The sequence below is a fragment of the Cricetulus griseus genome, chromosome 2 (genome assembly GCF_003668045.3).
Source record: "Cricetulus griseus strain 17A/GY chromosome 2, alternate assembly CriGri-PICRH-1.0, whole genome shotgun sequence".
Taxonomy (NCBI): Eukaryota; Metazoa; Chordata; class Mammalia; order Rodentia; family Cricetidae; genus Cricetulus; species Cricetulus griseus.
In genome coordinates, this window is record NC_048595.1 from 149,975,282 (window position 1) to 149,997,895 (window position 22,614).

The 22,614-nt window shown below is 36.8% G+C and overlaps 1 protein-coding gene and 1 pseudogene across 1 annotated transcript in view; both read left to right on the top strand.

Annotated features, from left to right (window-relative positions):
• Positions 1-22,614, top strand: part of Arfgef1 (ADP ribosylation factor guanine nucleotide exchange factor 1) — a 99,991-nt gene that overhangs the window by 32,307 nt on the left and 45,070 nt on the right. The window contains 7 exon segments of the mRNA XM_027398848.2: positions 4,869-5,044; positions 6,021-6,154; positions 10,683-10,917; positions 16,130-16,229; positions 16,318-16,457; positions 16,603-16,711; positions 16,948-17,149. Coding sequence (XP_027254649.1) covers positions 4,869-5,044; positions 6,021-6,154; positions 10,683-10,917; positions 16,130-16,229; positions 16,318-16,457; positions 16,603-16,711; positions 16,948-17,149 — 1,096 coding nt within the window.
• Positions 2,958-3,168, top strand: LOC113833800 (annotated as a pseudogene).

Genomic DNA, 22,614 nt, shown 5'->3' on the forward strand with positions numbered 1-22,614 from the left:
CTCCATAGCTTGTGAAATGTCTGTAGATAAGAAAGAAAGGGTTATGTTCCATTACCAATGAACAGTTAAAATTCAAGAGAAAATTAATAATTTCTACTGAAAATGAGCTAGTCGGGCTTCCTATATTGGGTAACACAGGGATGACATGCATCATTGCAGGTATGGAAGAATGGCATTTGATGTCCTGGAGGAGATGATTAAAGAGTGGTGATTTGGTACAATAGATGTGATGTTATAAAATAGAAGAAAAAAAAAATCACAGAAGCAGTTTAACAGGGTTTTAAATTCCAGGGTTAGGATTTTGGATTTCATTCTACGACAAAATGAGTCTGAATTGGAGATTTTAGAACTGAGAATTTTGATAAGATCTCTACTTTAAGAAACCAAGTCTGGGTGCTGGAGAGATAGCTCAGTGGTTAAAAGTACTGGCTGCTCTTTCAGAAGACCTGGGTTCAATTCCCAGCTCCTACATGGAAGCTCACAACTGTCTGTAACTCCAGTTCTAGGGCATCTGACACCTTTACAACAATGCATATAAAATAAATTTAAATAAATTATTTAAAAAAAAAGAAAAGAAACAACATCTGAAAAAAGGAAGGCAGTAACAGACTTGTTTCACAGGAGTCTGGTCGAAGTATAGTAAGAGTAGAAATGAGAGAAAGCAGGAACGGTAAGTAAAGTAACAGACTTTGTAACCAATTAAGTAGTTAAGTAAGACAAAGTGTGTATGTTACAGGTTCTAGTGTTACTTCATAGTATACTGGATACACCGAGAAGACTCAAAAAGACTTCAACATAAGAGTTGTCCTCATTTATTAAGTTTTATTAAAGCTTAAAGGTACAGAGTAATACCATTAAAGGAAAAGGTAATGCCGAGCTATGGTGTCGCATGCCTTTAATCCTAGCACTCAGGAGGCAGAGGCAGGTGGATCTCTGTGAGTTCAAGGTGGCCAGCCTGAGCTACAAAGCTACATAGAAAAGCCCTGTCTGGAGGGGGCGGGGGAGGAAAAGGTACATGAGCTATATGAAGGAAGTTAAGTCTAGAGGAAACCTGGTGTCTATTTTCAGGAGTCCTCCTCCTGTGAAGCCATCAGGATATTCTTAGTTCTTCCAGTATCGAATTGTGGACATTAACAAAATGTTTAATATGTATTTGAGATTTCAGGACCAGGTTTTTTACCTAGCATGTACTAAAATTCCAGGCTCCCCAAAGAAAGCTTGGTTCACCATAGTGTAAACTGTACAAATGTTTGGACTTAGTGACCCAGCTCTGGATAGAAATACTCCTAAAACAACAATACTCCTAAAACAACAAAAAACAACACTTTGAAATATACATTTCTAGGATTAGTCATAGACCTATTACTCTTCTTCATCAGTAGCCTCCCAGTTTTAAAGCTCAATACATAGATGTTGAGTGACATACTCTTGGCAGAATTAAGTGGTAGTATAGAAATTACTTGGGGAAAAGCACTAATACTTTCATTTGGTATACTGAATTTGACCTTCAGGTTATTTATCTGTATAGTCAAGTGTAGACACAATAGAAATTAGCACTTTGTCCTAGACAGAGAGCATGTGCTATTGGTACATTGTGTTAGTAAACTTTATGTCTCTGTGGTAGGTATTTGAGAAAGTAACTTCAAGGAAGAAAAGGGTTTTTTTTTTTTTTGTTTGGTTCACACTTTGAGAGATTTAAGTATAGGGTCCCTCAGTTCTATTGCTCTTGGACTCAGACACTTGTGGAGGAAGCATGTAGTAGAGCAAAGCGGCTTATCTCCTGGCATATAGGAAACGAGGGGGAAGAGTGAGGGACGCATCTCCCAGTGACTGCTTCCTCCAGCCAGTCCTCAGTGACTAATGCATCTCCAAAAATAGTACCACAAGCTCAGGACCATGCCTCAACACATGAGCCTGTAAGGGACATCTCATATTCAGATACAGCATTCTGCTCATGCCCCCAAAGGTCCATGGATATCTCATGATGTAGAATGCATTTAATCTAATTCAATGAATCCCCAACGTAGTAACAGTTACAGCATTAGTTACATCTTCACCAAAGCAAATCTTTAAAATCGAAACAGCAAGCTATATAACTTCCCCATCCCAAAGGAAGGACTGTGAGCAAGAAAAGCTGCAGCCCATCAGGACAGACAGTAAATCCTATGGCTGCACATTAGGCATCCAGGGCTAGCCACTGCCCTATGTGGCTTTGCCTGTGCTCATTTTCTGGCCAAACTGCAAGTTTTCAAACCCTTATGTCATTTTTTTTCTCTCAGTTCTAACTGCAACCTGACCAAAGGCAGCCAGTAATCCCTATGCTGCAGCTTGACTGCTGAGCTGCCTTGAAGTTTGTTCCACCAGGTTCCTTCCTCCCGGTAAATTTTACATCCTACAAAGTTGCAGGACACAGACAAAATGTAGGCAAGTGTTTTTTGGTTTTTGGGTTTTGTTTTGTTTTGTTTTTTACACAATGTAGCATGACTGGCTTCTAGGCCAGTTCTTGATACTGCACAAATTCAGTCTTCACTGGCTACTTTTTTTATCAGAATTCTGGTTTTTTGACTCCCCCCCCCCCACACACACACACAAGAATTAGGGTGTATAGCCTGCTTGCAACACTCTAGACCAGTAATTCTCAACCTGTGGGTAGTGACCCTATTGGGGGACGAATGACCCTCTCAAAGGGGCCATCTAAAGACTATTGGCAATCACAGATATTTATATTATGATTCATAGCAGTAACAAAATTATAGTTATGAAGTAGCAACAGAATAATTTTATGGTTGGGGTTACCACAACATGAGATACTGTATTAAAGGGTCACAGCAGTAGGAAGGTTGAGAACCAGTGCTCCAGACCTTAGATATAAAACAGTTTGTGAAAGCAAAACACTCCTAAATAATTACACCTGGAGCTCTGAAGGCAAAACAACAACTGTCACTTCTTAGTACTCATTTTTTGTCTTAGACCTTTTGTCACAATAACAAATATCTAAGATCATGTGTAGTATCTGTTCTTATCAGTTTAATATCTGATACGTCCTCTATCCAAGGACAATATATTAAATGGATTTTTGGAGCTAGGAGTTGGAATAGGAGCTTGCTCCGTCCACTCCACGCATCGACCTGGTATTGCAGTACCTCCAGGAAGTCCTGAGTTCAATTCCCAGCAACCACATGGTGGCTCACAACCATCTGTAATGAGATATGGTACCCTCTTCTGGCATGCAGGCATATATGGAGGCAGAATGTTGCATACAAAATAAATAAATAAATAAATAAATCTTTAAAAAAATATCTGGAAGAAGTAATTTAAGAGGAGGAAAGAATTATTTTGGTTCGCTGTGCAGGGTTTTCAGGTATGTTTGCTTGGCTCTATTGTTTCCTTCTGGGCCATGGTGAGACACAACATCATGCTGGGGAAAATGTGGTGGACAGAGCAGCTCACCTTGTAAGGGAAAGAGAGCAAGAGGTGAGCATGACACAAAGTACAGGAGCATCATAAGCTGGAGGCTAAGCCCTGAACACAGAGTACTAGTAGATCTAACTCACAGCAGGTGTCAGTCTATTTAAACTGGTAGTTGAAGTCCTAAGGTTATCCGGTAGGAAAATGTAGGGACTAAAAAAAAAAAAAAAAAAAAAAAAAAAAAAAAAAAAAAAAAGACACTGTGGTGTTAGGAATATTAATTAAGTTTAAAACCTTATAGTTATAGAAAAAAAATATTCTGTGACCATATGTTCTTTTAAAATAGTGCATTATAGGTAGGGGTTGGCAAATTATAAGCTATCTGCCAACTTTTGTTTGTTTGGAGAGTGCTGGGGATAGAATTAGGTCCTGGAGTATTCTAGACCAGTGTACATCTCCAGCCCTACCTGGTTTTATAAATAAAATATTACTGTAACACAGCCATGTTCTTTTGTATTGCCTCCCATAGTTACAATAGTGACTGACTTACAAGCCCTAAGATGTGTACTGTCTGATGTTTTACCAGAAAACATTGTCAGTACCTAATACAGGTGTAGACTAGGAAGTAAAAGTCCTTTTATTGTTCTGCAATGTTTTACTTAGAAAAATCTCAAATCTACAGAAAATTTCAGAGAACAGGATGATGAGCACCTTTATCTGGATTCACTAATTTATACTTTCGTTGCTTTTTCTTTATGTCTTTACACATACTTCATGCATATACAGGTCTTTGTTGAACCATTAGAAAATTGGTTGTGTGCATTATGACATTTCACTCCTATATAATGCCCATATATATTTTCTCAAATAAGGACATTAACCTATGCAACCTCAATATTGTTGTCACACTTAGGAAAATTGCCACCTTTTTAAGAATATCTAATACAGTTAAGAATTTTACACTTGTCCCAAAATTTGCATCTGTACTCTTTTCTTCCTTTTTTTTTAAGTCTGGGACCTAATTTTAGCACATTCTTCATATACTATACTGACATGTATTTGATCTCTTTAGTTATAGTCCTTTGGCCTTTACCAAAAAGAATTGAGTATTTGTTTGAGAAGAAATGGATAATAATTGAAGTTCAGCAAAACTTCTCACAGTATAGCATTCATCAGAGCCCAGTTTAGTTAGTGTAAATTTAAAACTAGGCTTCTGCGTATGTATATCTAGAATACCCTTCTTTCATTAAGTATATTTATGCCAGTGTAACTTATAGACCATGTTGTGAATCATGCCAAGTGCATGTTTGCGCCGTAGTAAATGTGCTACCTTTTAAAACAGTGCCAATATGTATTTCACTTTGTTTTTCTGGCCACTGTTTCATTTTAGTTACTCTTTGTTTTTTAAGTACACTCTGGTTTAGTCAGCTGTGCTTGAGTGTCTTTTCTTACCATTTTAGATATGGGAGAAGGGACTGCTCTAAGTGCACGTACAGATGGAAACATTGGAACTATAGAGGATGGTAGTGACAGTGAAAACATTCAAGCAAATGGAATCCCGGGAACACCAATTTCTGTTGCATACACACCATCGTTACCTGATGACAGATTGTCTGTCTCTTCCAATGATACTCAGGTATATATGGGGTAAAGTGGAGAGAAAAAAATGGATGGTCTGCCCGTATCTTGAGCAAATCTTCCCAGCTGATGCTTTTGGTGGATTTCTGCTTGTGGAAATAAAAGGCTGGGGTTTGAATGGATTTCTTTCTTTCTTTCTCATTGCTATAACTTAGAGCAGTTTGTTCTCTTAAGATGTATTGATAGCTACATTCCAACTCTAAGTTGTGTTTCATCTATGTTTACAACCCCTCCCCTGCCACTGAAGTTACATTTAAGAGGAACATTCTTTTCACATATTCATGGGGAAATTACAGAATCATAGGACAAGGAAAAACTTAGGAATGTAGGGCATTTTATCTGAGTCTCCGTTCAAAGCTATGAAGAGGTCAGCATGAATGGGAGTGACAGGCCTTCCTCATGCTTCTCTCTTTTATGTGTTTCTGGTCTTTGTGTTTGAAGACAAGGGATTCTAGAGATTTTCTTGGTTGGGGTGACCTTCATCAGTAAATGACTTTAAAGATTACTCCACTGTCTTATGTCTCCTAGAGTCAATTAAAAAGTCTGAGCCAGCTACATTTTAGGAGTATGCTTGATGTCAAAGAAGGAATTTTAGGTTTTTGTCTGTTTGCTTTTTGATACAGGATTTCTCTGTGCAGCCCTGGCTGTCCTAGAACTCGCTCTGTAGACCAGACTGGCCTTGAACTCACAGAGATCTGCCTGCCTCTGCCTCCCAAGTGCTGGGATTTAAAGTCATGCACCACTACCACCAAGCCAAAGAAGGAAAATTTTAAAGAATATATTTTTGAAGGTATTTATTTAGTGTTGAGTATGAGAATAGCATATTACACAGCACTGTGACAGATTCCACTTCAGGTTCTTCTCATACCAGTTGGGGAGAGTGCCACATCAGAGTCAACTGAATAATGTGCTAGAAGATTAAAACGACTTACACTGGGATATGTCTTAATTTCATGATATATTCAATTCTTTAGGAATCTGGAAATTCTTCAGGACCTTCACCTGGTGCTAAGTTTTCCCACATTTTACAAAAGGATGCCTTTCTAGTATTCAGGTCATTATGCAAGCTGTCAATGAAACCACTGTCAGATGGACCACCAGATCCAAAGTAAGTCATTCACCATTGTGCTTAAGTTGTTAAGCTTATAATGTAGTGTTTGGGTTTTAATTTGTTCTTCATGTCCTGTGGAATCTTAAAATTTTTTTTCTGGCGGGGATATTTTACTTTAAAAACTACATATCAAAAATAGTAGGTTCCCAAACTATTGAAATATATATTTTACATTATTTGAGAAAGGATGGGCAGCAATATATATATATAATGTATATAACTGGTACACAAGTAGGTGTCAATATATGTTATTGAGTGAATAAGTCAATGATTTCATATTTCTATGTTCTGAAGAGCTTTGGAACTATTAAGGTCTGATGAATTACCTTAAGATGATTTCTGTCTCCACTTGTACTAAATACTTTGATAAAGTTAATTATCTATTCCCATCAAATATAGTACGTTTTTGGTTGGGTTTGTTTGACTCAAGCTGGAGCCTTCTAGGAAGAGGGAGTCTATAGTGGGAAATTACCAATACGGAGTCAGGTAGAAATATAAGGGTATTTAATAGGGAAAAGCCTTACTTACAGAGCTACCTAGCCAGCCGGCGTAGCAGCAGTCTGTACTCGAGCCCAAAAGAGAAAGTGAAAGAGCAAACGCAGTCACACTACATCACCCTGACCACGCCCTCACAAGCATGGTCAGGCACACCTGTAGCCAGCTCCTAAGTAGGCGTGGCTGCAGCTTCCCCTACTGGAGTCTCTGTTGACCACCTTTAGACTAGCCTGTGGGCAAGACTCTGGGACATTTTCTTGATTGATGGTAGATGTGGGAAGGCCCAGACTGCTGTGGGTGGTTCCAGGGTTCTATAATAAAGTAGGATGAGCAAGCCACGAGGAAGAGGCCTGTAAGCAACATAGCCTCTGCATCAGTTCCTGCATCTAGGTTGTTGCCTTGAGTTTGTGCTCTGGATTGATTCCCTTGATGATGAACTGGGACATGGAAATGTAAGCCAAATAAACTCTTTCCTCCCCAAGTTGCTTTTGATCAGTATTTTATCATAGTAATTAAAAGCAAACTTCAGTACCTAGGAAAGTGACATATTTTGTGGATCATAATGTCCTTATGTATTTATATGATTCTAGTGAAACTTATTTCTGTTTGGAGTTAATAGGATGGCCTATTTATTATTATTATTATTATTATTATTATTATTATCATCATCATCATCATCATCATTATTATTATTGTAGCAGGATATATTGCACTTGACATTTTTAGGAGACTTTCTAGAAAAAGGATGTTTGGAGAAGGAATGACTTGAAGAAAAAGATGCTTCAATTAAAAAAAATCTTTGGAGTGTTTTGAGTTTCTAATGCAGCTGGATCTAGAGAGTTGCTAAAAACTTGAGAGTTGGGAAATTGCTGAGTGAGTAAAACCCTTGTTGCACGACTCTGAAGACCGGTATTCGGATCCTAGAACCCATGTAAATCCTCAAAAGTTTGCAGGCTAGCTAGCCTGCTACACACAGCCACAAACAGTAAAGAGTGCTTGTAGCAAACAAGGTGGAAGATGAGCACCAGCAGCATCTAAGGTTGTCCTCTGACCTTTCTTCACAGACATAATTTGTCCACCTGCATACATAAATGTTTGTGCGTACACAAACATTCCTCATATATAAAAACACACTCATATACATAGGAAAAAGCTTTTAAAACATAAGGTTCTGCAAAATACATTATATTCTATAGTTTTATTTTGTCACATTGTTTTGCTTTAAGGAGAAACTTGTTTAAGATTCAGAAGCAAAATTTTAAAATATTTTTAGGCCCAAATCTCAAGAATCAGAAAAACAAGTTCTTGATTCTTAAGTATAACTAAAGATATTAATTATATACTAAATAAGGATTTTTTTAAAAACATGTTTCCATATTATGGAAAATCACTTTTCTCATTAAAAATTTGACAACTTTGGCATTTCCTTCTGAATTCATGAGGAACTACTTTAAGAAGAAAACTTAACAATTTGGAGTGTGTTAACATCTTAGAGAAGATCCAGGCAGTTCACAGCCAATTGTACTCTAGTTGAGGGAATATGATGCCCTCTTCTGGCTTTTGAGGACACCTGCATTCACGTGATGCACATAAAACTATACAGGCACTTGCACGCACATTACACACACAAATAAGTAAATCTTTTTTTTAAGGTGTTTTTTGTTTGTTTGTTTGTTTGTTTTTGTTTTGTTTTTTTGAAATATTAGGTCTGGAGTGAAAGTTCTGTTGGTAAAGTACTTGCCCTGCCAGCCTGAGGACCTGAGTTTGATCCTGTTTCTAAAAAGTTCAGGATGTTGAGCAGTGGTGGTGCACATCTATAATCCCATCACTTAGGAGTCAGATGCAGATGGATCTCTTTGAATTTGAATTCAGTCCAGGACAGCCAGAGATACACAGAGAAACCTTGTCTTAAAAAACCAAAAAGCTAGCCATATAGGGGCGGTGGCATGTACTTATAAGCCCAGTGTGGGGTTGCAGGTCTAGATGCATCCCTGGGGCTCACTGGCTAACCAGCTTGGCCTGCTTGGCAAGTTCCAGACCAGTGAGAGACAGTGTCTCAAAATTTTAAGAGATGTGTGGATCTTGCCAGAGCATTCCAAGTGGTCCTTTGGTCTCCACATGTACACATACTCACAGAAAGGAATTAGATTTATTGCTGAATATTATTTTTGCTGTGCTTTTCCCCCAGATGATTAGTTTTCACAAGTCAGATGTAAAAAATGTGAATTGATAATATGCTAGAACTACTGAGGTTATATAATTTTGTCTTTTCATCCTTTTATTTTCTTGCTCTGCTAAGCAATGACCTATGGAGTATTGTCCAGCTTCAAATTGTAATTTGAAACTATCTCAAAAAATTGCAGTCATAAAGTTTCCAGTTTGGTATAATTTAGCCTAGCATAATGATATTGTCATTCCATCTTGTGGAGGCTGAGGTAGGATTGCCATGTGTTCAAGGCCAGCCTGGACTATATAGTGAGAAACATGTCTCAGAAGATGTTTATCATTTATTAAATAAGACAATCATTTGGTCCTTACTTCCTTTGTTAGTAGTTACCTAAATGTCTAAAAGGCATTTTGTTTGATGCTAAGAATAGGAAGTTAAAGCATATGTATAACAAAACTCATTAGAAAATGGCACCCAGCAGGATGGAGCTAATATAGGCATTGAGCAAAAGGACGACCTGAGGTGGCATGGAAGTAATTGTATGTAGGCCTCAGAATACCCTACATGAGGACTCTCCAGTAGTTTCTTCCAGTCTTACCTCTCATTGTTTGCAATTTTAAACAAGTATTTGGGGGTACTAATACTTTCGTATTAGTAATAGTTACTAGAATAGAATAATAGTTATCTTGGAAACAAAAATATAAAGTTCTGATTACTATTGGCTCCAGCTTTATTTCAAAGAAAGTAGTAGTTTTGTGATGAACTATTGATATAAAATTAAGTATTCCTTGTTTTGATCTGTGAATTACTGACACATCTATAAACATTTTAAGGAAGAAATTGAGCAAAGGTTTCATATACTATGTGAATGTAACTAATTACAGTATTAGGAATAGGTTTTTAAAAATAATATCTATAACATTTAATGCTCTGCCTTTGAAAGACTGCCTCAGAGAATATCTTTGGTCTTTTGGACCTGAGGGATAGTTTTCAGTGGGAGAAAAAAGTATGTATGTGAAAATAATTAAAATGTTAGATAGAAAGCAGAAGCATAACACATAACCTTGATTAGAAAAATAATAAAAATTCAGCCAGTTTTTTTTACAAATTTACATTACAGATGTGTTTAGAATAAGAGTTTACATATTAAGAGATACTTTAAAAAGTTCTAAAGGTCTTTTTAGTTTAGAAGAGTAACAAGAATTCCAAATACTAGGAAGGTATGGTTGAAATAATGCTATAATCTAATGCAACAAAAACATTTTTTGATGTTTAGGAATTCTGACTAACATAACTAGAAAAGCATTATATTAGAGTCACTTCATACTAAGCATAGCAGATATCTTCACTACATTAATGGTCATCTATAAGAATTATAGTTGTGACCTTAGTACTTGCTTTAGAAAAAAAATGAGTATAGTTTTGAAAGAAAGGAATGAGGCGTAAATCTGCAAGTTATTTTTATCTTTTCTAAGGGAAGAGTAGGTGTATGTTTAAATATTTGTAATTTTTACCCATTGATATGTGCATATATATTCATATATATTTACATATATATATATATATATATATATATATATATATATCCATGGTTCTTAAAGAGGGCAAGGGGGGGTATATGGAGGTTTGGAGTGAGGAAATGGAAATGAGAAACATTGTGATTGATGAGAAATATTGTGATTATAATCTCAAAAAAAAAAGAAATTTAAAAATAAAACATGAAATTATTTGGCACCAGAGAAGCACTTTATGCTAGTGGCTGAACTTACGAATTTGTGATGTGCAGAGTGTCTTTGGGTCAATCTGTTATTACCAAATGATGACCTTGTTCATATACTGTGCTTTTTGTTTTTCACCTCTCAGGTCTCATGAGTTACGGTCCAAGATTCTTTCATTGCAGTTACTTCTGTCCATTCTGCAGAATGCAGGACCTGTTTTCAGAACAAATGAGATGTTTATTAATGCTATTAAGCAGTATCTGTGTGTTGCACTCTCAAAAAACGGAGTCTCATCTGTTCCAGAGGTTTTTGAGCTTTCTCTTTCCATATTTCTTACTTTGTTGTCAAACTTCAAGACACATCTGAAGATGCAAATTGAGGTATGTTCTACATTTAGACATTAAAACTTAAGTTTACTGATATTTTTCATGTTACATTAGCAACACATGAAAGCTTCCCATACTGTGAAATAATGTCCCAACCTGCAGGGCGTCAGCTTGGGGCAAGAGAGTCAGGGATAGGGGACAAGAGATGCAGAAAGAACGACCATAAGACAGGATTCTGATCAAGTGGCAAACTTTACTTTTCTCAGGCTAGCTTATATAGTCAGCAGAGCAGGATATGGGGAGGGGCAGAATGGGTTGTTTGTGCACCAGGTGTTAGTATAGGCAGGATATTAGGAAGCCACAAAAAGGTTTGGCAGGGTAAAGAGTTCATGAGTAAGAGGTCCAGGAAGGGTTGCCTGTGGGTGGAGGACTGGGTCAAGTTGTTTCTTTTCTTGAGCTGAGGTTCTAAGATGCTGCTATGTAAAGGTTAATATACAACTATGTGGCCGGCCAAGAATGGTTTAGGATGTCATGCCAAGCCCTGAGATTTGGCTCCCAACAAAATAATGTGTGTCATGATGTGCTTCATTTTATTTGTTCATTCAGCTAATGTGTCTCTGAAGTACTAGGTATTGGTTAAGAATTAAGAGTGCAAAATGTGTTCAGGAAATTTGTACTAGTTGAAAAAAAAAACAATAGGTTTACTACTTTATATGTGTTATGTAATAATTTGGTATGCACTCTCTCTCTGCATGTGGTATGTGTATGCATTTGTGTTTTGAATGTATTCAAGTGTTGGTGTTTATACCCATGTGAAGGCCATAGCAGAATATCAGGTATCTTCATCTATGACATTCAGCGTATCTCCTTGAGACACCCTGTCCCTGAACCAGAAACCTTACATTTTTAGCTAGGTTGACTGGTCAGCCTGCTTCTAGGATCCACCTGTCTTCACCCCCAAATGCTGAAGTTATAGGTATGCACAATGAAGCCCAACTTTCTATGTGGTGTTGGGATTTGACTTTAGATCTGCAAGAAAACAGATACTCTTAACCACTGAGCCATCTTTCCTGTCTGAATTTGACTGTCTTAAAAGAAAGGTGCAATACTGAGCCTTCAGAGCTTTAAAGGATCTTTAAATGAGGCCATTGAAAGATACATTTTTTTAAGTTACTTGGTAACATTTGGAAAAGTTAAATTATTTTGAACTTTTTTTTTCCCCAAAACATATTTGAATGTATCTTATTCCTAAGGTCGTCTCCCAAGATGCTAAAAGAACAACATTTTTGGTTCTCAAATATTTTTAGAGACTTAACAAAGCTAAATTAAAGAATATTCAACTATGTCTGCATGCATTATGCTGTCAGATCAGTTCCTCAGTGAAATCTTCTGTCTTCATCTTGGGATAATTCAGTGTTTAAAAGGAATGTTTTATGGTTTATGATTTGGTAGATGCTTTTCCTGACTTTTTTTTTTGGCAGGGAGTGGGGGGTGGGGGGAGCTCAAGACAGGGTTTCTCTGTGGCTTTGGACCAGGCTGGTCTCCAACTCACAGAGATCTGCCTGCCTCTGCCTCCCAAGTACTGGGATTAAAGGTGTGGGCCACCACCTGACTTCTTAAAATACTGTTTTGATTGAGACATTATATATTTTAGAAATATCTATTTTTGTGTTGGTCTGTTTTCACCTTCATATTATGTTTGATATACCTTCCTTCCTTCCTTCCTTCCTTCCTTCCTTCCTTCCTTCCTTCTTTTCTTTCTTTTTGAGACTAAAGTCTCTCACTGAACCTAGAGCTTTCTTATTCAGCTAGATGAGCTGGCTAGTAAGCCTCAGGAGCCTTGCCTACATGTCTTTAATACCTAAGTCACCAAGTCTTACTGTACATGGCGCTAGGGATCTGAATGTGGGTTTCACCAACTAAGCCATCTTCCAAAGCTGCTGCATGTTGTATTTTATTTTTTGTTAATTTCATACTAACAGAAGATGAATTAGCTCAGTGGATATTCCTTTCCCCACCCTTGACATAGTTAAAATAATTGTATTATCGTTATAAATTAATCTTCTATATCTTCTTTTTTGATTGTTTTTCAAGACAGGGCTTCTCTGTGTAACAGCTCTGGCTGTCCTGGAATTCACTTTGAGTCCAGGTTGGCCTTGAACTCACAGATCTGCCTGCCTCTGCCTCCCAATTGCTGGGAATAAAAGCATGTGCCACCATTGGCCAGTTTGCTTTATTTTCTATCAAAATTCATTTAAATATTGCTATGGGAATGAAACAGTAAGGACTTTAAATTTTAAGTCAAAAGTGCAAAAATTTGTACACATTGTCCAATACTTGTTTGCCATATATCTGTGAAGTAATCCTAGGCATTTAGATTACTAGTTAATTTATATAGTTTTCCCCATTATCTTCAGTAACCACAAATAAAGTTTCACACAAAATATTGGGATTTTTACTCCAGTATCAACAGAAACCTTCCATTTGATGATGAGTCATCCCTCAAGATTACATAATTTGGGGGAATTTTGAATACCGAGAGCTTGTAGGGACTCTATACGAGCCATGTGACATATAAATTCTTACAAAACTAAGATTATAAAATTAAATTTTGGTTACCATTTTTCTTTTTCTTTTTTTGCTACCATTTTTTCTATAAGAATTAATTTAGAAGTTAACTGTTGCCTCATAAATTAGAGGTTTGGGTTATAAAATTGTTGCTGTGTTCTAATTCATTTATATTTTCATTTTTACTTTTTATTGTTTTGAGATAGAGTCTCACTGCCTGCTTCACCACTTGAGTTTTGAGATTAAAGGTGTGCACCACCATGCCCAGCTTGTTCTAATTTTTTAAAGATTTGTTTTTTTTTTTTAATTTCCCATTATCTCTTAAAAAGGAGATAAGGAAAATAAATGATAGGTATGTTTGTAGTTGGAATTTTCTTTGGGCCACCAACCAGCTTCCAAATAAAAACACAGAGACTTACTATTAATTATGAAAGCTTGTCCTTAGCTCAGACTTGTCCCAGTAGCTCTTTTAACTTAATTTAACCTGTTTCTATTCATCACCTTTGTTCTTTCTACCTTTCATTCTCTATGCCCCACTTTCCTGCTTTTTCCTTGTCTAGCTAGCTGGCCCCTGACATCTCCCTGGTGTCTCCTTTTTCCCCTTGTAGTCCTATATACCCTCCCTGCCTGAAAGTTCTGCTTATACCTCCTCCCTCAATGTTGGCCATTCAGCTTTTTATTAGACCATTCAGTTGCCCTAGGCAGGCAAGGTAAATTAGCAACACATCTTTGCATAATTAAACACAACACATTTTTACATAGTTAAACAGATATTCCACAACATGTTTTTGAAAATATTAAACATACTCAAATTCACAATAAGTTGTGTTCCATTTTGAAAATGCCAAATATATGAAAACTCAAATTTGCAAAACAAAATTAGGATCATTGTTATATAACGATTCAATTTATCAGTCTGTTCAAATTTTCTGTGATGTGATTTCTTTTCTTTAGGCATTATGTATTTTAAGAAAGTTTATGTGTAACTTTCAGAGAACATCTATATGAAGACACTATGCTTATGATAGAGCTGTTATACATATTGTGCCCTAGATGTTCAAGAAATTTACATTTTTTATTTTCTTAAAAGCTCCTTTTTAGGCATAGAATATTACAGTAATAGTAATTACCTATTAGTCCAATTTTGTAAAGTATAGGTAGTGGACATTGTTTTTCCTACCTCCACAAATCTGTATTTCTTATTTTATAAATCAGAATATTTCACACTTTCTTGATTTGCAATGCCATCGGTTTCTAATTTTCATGGCACACCTAGAAAGAATTTTGTCCATTAAGCAGTTATGAGCAAACAATTTATATGTAAATGTTTACCTTGTGTTCAAAGAATATTACTTAGAAACTGAAGAATGTTTGCTTTTCATCCATATCTTACTATAACTCTACTTAGGTACCTATTCCTTCTGAATCCTGCAGAACTTCTTAGATCCTTTAAGTCATATTTGTTGATTTGTATATCTCCTGGGAAGATACGATACAGTGTTTGGGAACTGTGGTCATGGCCCTAGATATTTATTGAATGCTTGCATAAGTCATATATTGTGTACACAGTGCTTATTGAGAAAGTGCTGGTCCATATCTTTGTACTGCTTACTGTCCATAGAAAATGCATGATTGAGCAATAATTGTTTTGAGTTCTTTTTAAGAAAACATTATGGGGTTGGCTAACCCTTGGGAGAAAGATGTCACTTTTAAAATTCATGGATTCATAAAACATATTTGTAACACAAATGCTATAAACTCTGATAGATATTGGGGTTCAATCTGAAGACCAGAAAAGCAAAGCAGCCAAGTTACAGAGAGCTCTTACCTCCACCAGGGCTGGGGCGATTGTGTCCTCAACTTGGCTGGAGACTAATAGCCAGAATACATCATGAGACACTGAACTCCTGTCTTGCATACCTTCCTACTGCTGGGATTAAAGGCTTGAGCTCTGTTTGTCTTTTAGACTGATTCACTCTCATGTAGCCCTGTGTGGCCTTGAGCTCACAGAGATCCATCTGCCTCTGTCTCCTGAGTCCTGAGATTAAAGGTGTGTGCCACCTCTGCCTGGCCTCTATGGCTTTGGCTATCTTTGCATTCTGATTCTTCAGGCAAACTTTATTAAATCGTAAATAATATATCACTACATGTATTATACATGCTGATGTGTTTTGATTTTAGCTGGCTTTTTTTAGGTCAGTCACTTTCCCCAAATGATTTGAATTTAAATATTCTTAGCTTTCAAATTGAAACTTTCTTCATTAGATTAACTGTGCTTGATAATATTCATTATAAAGAGTTGTGAGAAATGGTGTTTTGAGTGAAGATTTTCACTTTTATGAGTAATTGAAAAACTGTAACAACATATAAAAACTAGATCTTTTTTAGAGTAACAGTTACATTGAAATCTAGGTACACTTAGGATTGCTCTGAACAAGTGTGTCCAAAATGAAACAGTTAACATTAGTGTACAGCATGACCACCCAGACTCCATCTCCTTGCACATTTCATTTGTCAAGGTTCTGCAATGGCAAACAAAGCTGGTGTCAAGCTGCTCACTGGTCCTCTTTTAGTGCTAAGTGTTCAGAGACAAAACTCAAAGTTGAATTCCTGTTCTAGACCTTTGGGATATTTGAAAGACAACCATGTACCTGAATGTTAAATAGTACTTTAAACAGATGTTTCCTTCTGGTCACAGGTATTCTTTAAAGAAATTTTCCTATACATTTTGGAAACTTCTACAAGCTCATTTGATCATAAATGGATGGTTATTCAGACACTGACAAGGATCTGTGCAGGTATTTGGAATTAGTCTTCATTATTTCCTGTAATGAAATGCGTTCATATTCTAGATGCTCATATTCTAAGATTATTGTATCATCACAGATGCTCAGAGTGTGGTGGATATATATGTAAATTATGACTGTGACTTAAATGCAGCAAATATATTTGAAAGACTAGTAAATGACCTGTCAAAAATTGCCCAAGGAAGGGGCAGTCAAGAACTTGGTATGAGTAATGTTCAGGTAAGAGTTTGTTTTTTTTTTTTGTTGTTGTTGTTGTTTGTTTTGGGGGGGGGTTGTTGTTGTTTTGAATTAAAATTTTCTAAAATGAAGCATGCATTTTCTTAAAAGGTCTTTTTGTCTTTATCCTATGTCTAAATTATTACAGGAATTGAGCCTTCGGAAGAAAGGGTTAGAATGTCTAGTTTCAATTTTGAAATGTATGGTTGAATGGAGTAAGGATCAGTATGTAAACCCCAACTCTCAGACTACCCTTGGTAAGATAACATTTTGAGTTTAATTCTCCACTGTTTTATGTCCGTGATACATTGGAAGATATTTAAAGATACTATTAAAGTAATCTTGTATTTATTTACGTACATACATTTACAATTCTTTTTTAAGCATTGAAACTATTTTCAATTTACACTTACTTAAATTTGCTTGGTTAGTTGCCCTAGCAATATAAAGAGGAGACTACTATAATCTTCTTTATTGACATTTCTTCTTACAGGTCAGGAAAAACCCTCAGAGCAAGAGATAAGTGAAATCAAACACCCTGAGACTATAAACAGATATGGAAGTTTAAATTCCTTAGAATCCACATCATCATCAGGAATTGGCAGCTACAGTACACAGATGTCTGGCACTGATAATCCGGAACAATTTGAGGTCCTAAAGCAGCAAAAGGAAATAATAGAACAAGGGATTGATTTGTAAGTGTCAGATTCAAAAAAGAAATGTTACAGAATACCTTTCAGCCACAGATGTGCCACCCTGCCCCCGTTTCCCTACATCTGTTTTTTATTTATTCCTTATTTTTCTCTTAGATCTAAAATTCAATGTTTAGTTCTCCTTCTTTATTGAAGTCTAGCTCAAGCAGATTCAAACCCAACCTGTGGTTTCCTCAGAATTCACCTTGTACCATATATCACAGGCTATTGATGAGCAGAGAATATGTAGTTTTTCACTGTTTCAGTTCATCTAATTTCATAATCACTCAATGAAAATGTAAAATTTGAAAATGCCAGTGTTTAGCATTGTTCCTTTTAGGTTTCTGTTTCCTCAAGTTTAGTTACATGTTTCATTCTTGCTAGGAATTTTATTTTTATTTGTTAATATTAAGCAATCATTTCCTGTCCCAACCTGGCTACTCTCCCAGACTCTGAACTTGTGAATCAATTTTCCTGCCAAATTTTGTGAAGCAGCCTACAAAAGATCTACAAAACATTCCTTTTACGTTTTCCTTGTTTAACCTACAAAATAATGGGTTTCCTTCTTCTTTAGATTAAAATCTAATTACATCACTTTCCACCATCCCTTCCTCCCCCAGCCCCTTTCATGTACCCACCCCCTTGCACCTTCTCAAATTCATGGCCACTTTTTCTTTAATTAGTTCTGATATATGCATATATGCAAACATATGCACATACATAACACATATGCATACCTAAATGTATAAACATAAGCTGCTCCGTTCATTTAATGTTGGTTGTATATATATGATTTCAGGGCTAACCACTTAGGTTCATCCTTGGGGAAGAATATTTCTCCCAGTTTTAGCATTTTTTAGGTGTCTGTAGTTCTTTGTCTATGGGTGGGGCCCCATGATATTCCCCCCTTACATGTTGGTACTGCTATTCAGGGTTTCATTAGGTCATTTTATATACACATGTACACACACTCATACACACAATCATAATTTGCTCATATTTGTGGCCTTCCTGCCTTGTTCCCCTTTCATTCATCCCTACTGTTCCTCTCTCTCTCTCTTACACACACACACACACACACACACACACACACACACACACACACACACACGCACGCACGCACTTATTTAGATTCTTGCATATGAGAAATTTGATTTTTGTTGTTCTTCCTCCTATGTTCTCTAGTTCCTTATTGTAGTGTTGTTTTCTTAGGCCTCTTATGGCTAACTGTACTGGAATCGTTTGTTACCTGGGTGTGTTTAATATTCTTTTCAGACTAAACTGTAACTTTCAGTATCCTCTGTAGAGCTGACTTAGTGAACATAAATTCTTTAAATCTGTTTTTATCATGATTTTCTTCTTGTTGATTGTATCTTAAGTACAGTTAGATAGCTGTTGGTTACTGTCAAAATACGAATGTCACTATTATACCCATAGGGTTATTGTACCAAGCTGGTTGTTGTAGTTCATTGGAGCTACAGCTGGGTAGGACTGCTAGTTAAGTTGATTCACTACCTTGGAAGGCATAGTACCTTCTGATACCTTGACAGCTAGTCCTCAGAGAGGAGGCTTTCAGGTTAGATCCATCTAGGCTCCTCCAAGTTGTTTCCACAGAACATGATGTCTTCAGCAATGATTTACCTTCAACCTCTAGGAGGCAACTAAGGACAACAGCTATAACCTGTCATATTTAGAGTCTGTTGGACTCCTGACCAACAGTTTGAAAGGGGGCATCTCATACTTGACACTGGAAAAGTTTGTTGGTTTGATTTAAGAGCTTAAGATGCTTTTCATTGGCCAGTATAAGTTCAGAAGTTGGTCACTAGGTCTTGTCCATTGCAACCTCATGGGGACATTAACAAAGTCAGTGAGCAAAATTCTTCAACATTATGATTAATGTTAAATCCTGTTTAGTAAGGTGAAACAATTATTTAGCTGGCTAGACTGTGTATCAGAACCTTCATACCAGAAGAACCCTGTAGAATAATAAAGAGAAATGGCCTTCACTGTATTTAGATTGACATAAGTAATTTTTGGAAATGAAAGTGTATCTGCAATCAGTTTTCATTACATCTGACTGCTGCATAAGGACTGAACACCTAGAAGCTTTATAACAGAAGTAAATTCTTAAAGTAACTGTCCTATTGGCAGTGCCTTAGCAGCAACAAATGCCTCTGCTCATGAACCAGCTGCAATGCCCAGTTGAGGTGGACAGTATGGGCCAAACCTGAGTGAAATCCAGGTTCCATAGGTTGAAGTCACAACCAGACATCAGCATCTAATTGACAACCTAAGAAAGATATAAAATACCATTGGATTTTTTTTTTTAATAGAATTGGCCAGCAATAACCCAGAGACACCACTTGGTTATCCAATAATTTCTAAAACCTACGAGTTTGACAGCTTTTTGGAAACCTCCTTCAATCATGTAACATGGGTTGTTAAGGTACAGAAAGATACATGCTGTGAGAAGTATGCTTCCAGAAAGAGTTAGTGTTTTATAGTTGGTAAATCCAGTTTTATTTTACTGTATTTAAGATTTGGTCTCAATATTTAAGAATATAGGCTCATTCTTAGATTTAGATAGACACTGAAGTGCTGAAATAAAACAGCACTTGTCCTATATCTAATTCTTTACATACCTTATATATTTTAGTAAGACCCTCAAAATTTATAGAAGCCATTAAAGCCTTTTTTTCTATTTTGGAAATAAACTAGCTATTTTAATCTTCATGTACAAGTATTTTATTACTATAATTTTTACACCTTAGCATCTTACTATTTTTTTGATACCTTGTGACATAGTAATTCCAACAAGGAAGCACACTATCTTTTGTGAGAATTAGGGGTTGGGGGTGGTTAAGCAGTGTCTATCCCTTCTTTGTAAAATTCCGACGACAAATTTGGTTTTACCAAAGCTCACTCTGGGGGACCAGCAAGTTATTCACTGGCGCCCACATACGTACGTACGTACGTACGTACGTATACACACACACACACACACACATACACACACACACACACCCTCACCCTCACCCTCTCACCCCTTGTCTGCTTACTCTCTCACCCCAGATAGGGAGCCCACAACAGATCAAACAAAGTTCAAATACGACCAAAGTCCAATTTGGGGAACCATGCATTTTATTGGGGTTACTTTCAGGAGCAGAAATGACTGAAAGACCGCTGCATCACCAAAAGACCACCCCAGCATGTATAACAGCTCACAAAAGCTAGGAACCTAGAGCTCACTGTACATCCTGTAGGTAGCTCAACAGATTGGAAAGTGGTCTCACAGTCTCAGGGTCTTCTTCATACTTGGCTTCACTGAGAGGCCCCTCTGCAGTTGGCTCATGTACTCCTGAAGGACAGGGCCTCGTGAATCTGGTCAGTTTCAGGACTTCTGAGTTGTTTACCTTTCTGCTTAAGGCATTTCCCTGCAGGATTAGACTGTTACAGTCTCAAAGGAAACATACACAAGAGGGGACATGTTTTTTGACTTTTCTAATTTTTGTTGCATTTATTTCTATGTGTTTGTGTATGCTTTTGCTTCTGTAATCTTTCATGTGGTTGTTGGAAACTGAACCTGGATCCTCTACAAGAGTAACAAAGTATTTACAAATTGTAAATCAATCACTTTTTTTCATAACAGCTCTTATTATTTGTTTATACAGTTTAATAAAAAATAATTTTCATTTGAAGGGTCTGTTAAAATGTTGGCTTAAAGATTTGCTTTCCTATAAACTTGTTATAGTTCATATTTTAATATGTTTCTATAAATATAAAAGAAGCAGGGGGCTGGTGAGGGGGGAAGCAAGTGCTTCTAACCACTGAGCCATCTCTTCAGCTCCTGAGTTTCCATGATTTCAAGTTTCTCCCCTTAGGTCAGTAAAGAATGTCATTGTAATTTTAGTGGGGATTGTGTTGCCTTTCCATAAGGAAGATTTTATCTTCTGGTATCATCTTCAGGTTTTTTTCCTCACTGTTTGAAGTTTCATTGTAGAGGTCTTTCACCTTGGTTAGGCTTATTCTCAAGTATCTTTTTTTTAAGCCATTGTGAATAGGGTGCTTGCCTTTGTATGTGTGAACACACAGGCATGCATGTATGGGTGGGTGAAAGTCAAATGGCCAGGGGGGAAGTCAGTTCTAATACCATAGGGGTTGTAGGGATCTAATTTAGATCTTCAGGGTTGGTGCCTTTACCCACTGAGTCATTTCTCCAGCTCTGTTTATATCCTTTTAATTTAAATTGCTAGGTCCATAGGTGCTAGGATTTATCTATGTTTTCTAGCTTCCTTGTATTTTAAAATTTAAATTTCCTGAGTGTTCCCTAATTATCTTTTGGACTTCGTTTGGAACTGGCAACATTGCCTATCCTCATATCCTCTTATTAATTTAAATGTTCTCTTTTGTTTTGGCTAATTGTACATCTTGCTCATCTTTTCACTGAACCAACTATTTGGTTTCTTTTCTCCTTTTTTTAAACAGGGTCTTACTATGTAATCCTAGCTGGTCTAGAACTCATTATATAGACTTGGCTGCCTGGCTGGACTCACTCACACACAACGTGTGCCTCCTAAGTGCTGGGATTAAAAGGCATGCACCCTTAGGATCTATGGGTTATCCAATGTGGGTTTTTGACAAGGTTTATAGTACCAGGCATGGATTTCCTCCTGTGAAGCAGGTCTTAAATCCAGTCTCTCTAATTGTTTGGGTTTTTTATTTGTCTCTTTTGTATACGTGTGTGGGGTCATGTATGCCAAAATGTGTGTGGAAGTTAGGACATTTTGCAGATGTCAGTTCTTTCCCTGGACCATGTGGGCCCCGATAGCAACTCAGTTCAACAGGCTTGGCTGCAAATACCTTTACCTGCTAAGCATCTTGCAGGCCCAGGTATTGACTATATACTCTTAGTTCATTGGTTGTAGTGATTTTTTTTTCCTGTGTTTTTTGTTTGTGTTTGTTTTGTTTTTCCTGCTACTGGGATTGAACCAGGAACCTCAAGTTGGTCAAGTACTCTACCACTAAGCTATGTCCCCCAGCATTCTGCTTTTTAAGCATAAGAATTCATACCTTAAATTGCCTTTCAGAATTGCTTTTGTTCTATCTTAAAAATCATGGTTAGTCATGCTTTCAATTTCTTTTAATTCTAGGAATATATTCATTTCCTCTCATGACTGCATTGATCAGTTAATGTTTTAGTTAATGTTTGTGGCTACAATTGAATGATAGTTTAACACGAATCATTAGGACATAACAGAGAAGAACATTACAGACAAAAAGAATGGTATGTTTCAGGGCAGTCACACTTAGCATGGCAGTATATTAGATGAGAACACAGAGTTGGGTCTACAGAAGGCTGCTTGCTCCATGCAAGGGAGTATTTGTCTTGTTTCATGGCACTGTATGCCATGGGGTGTTTTAAGCAGAGATTCAGCATTATCACATATCTAGAAAGATTGTTTTGCTAG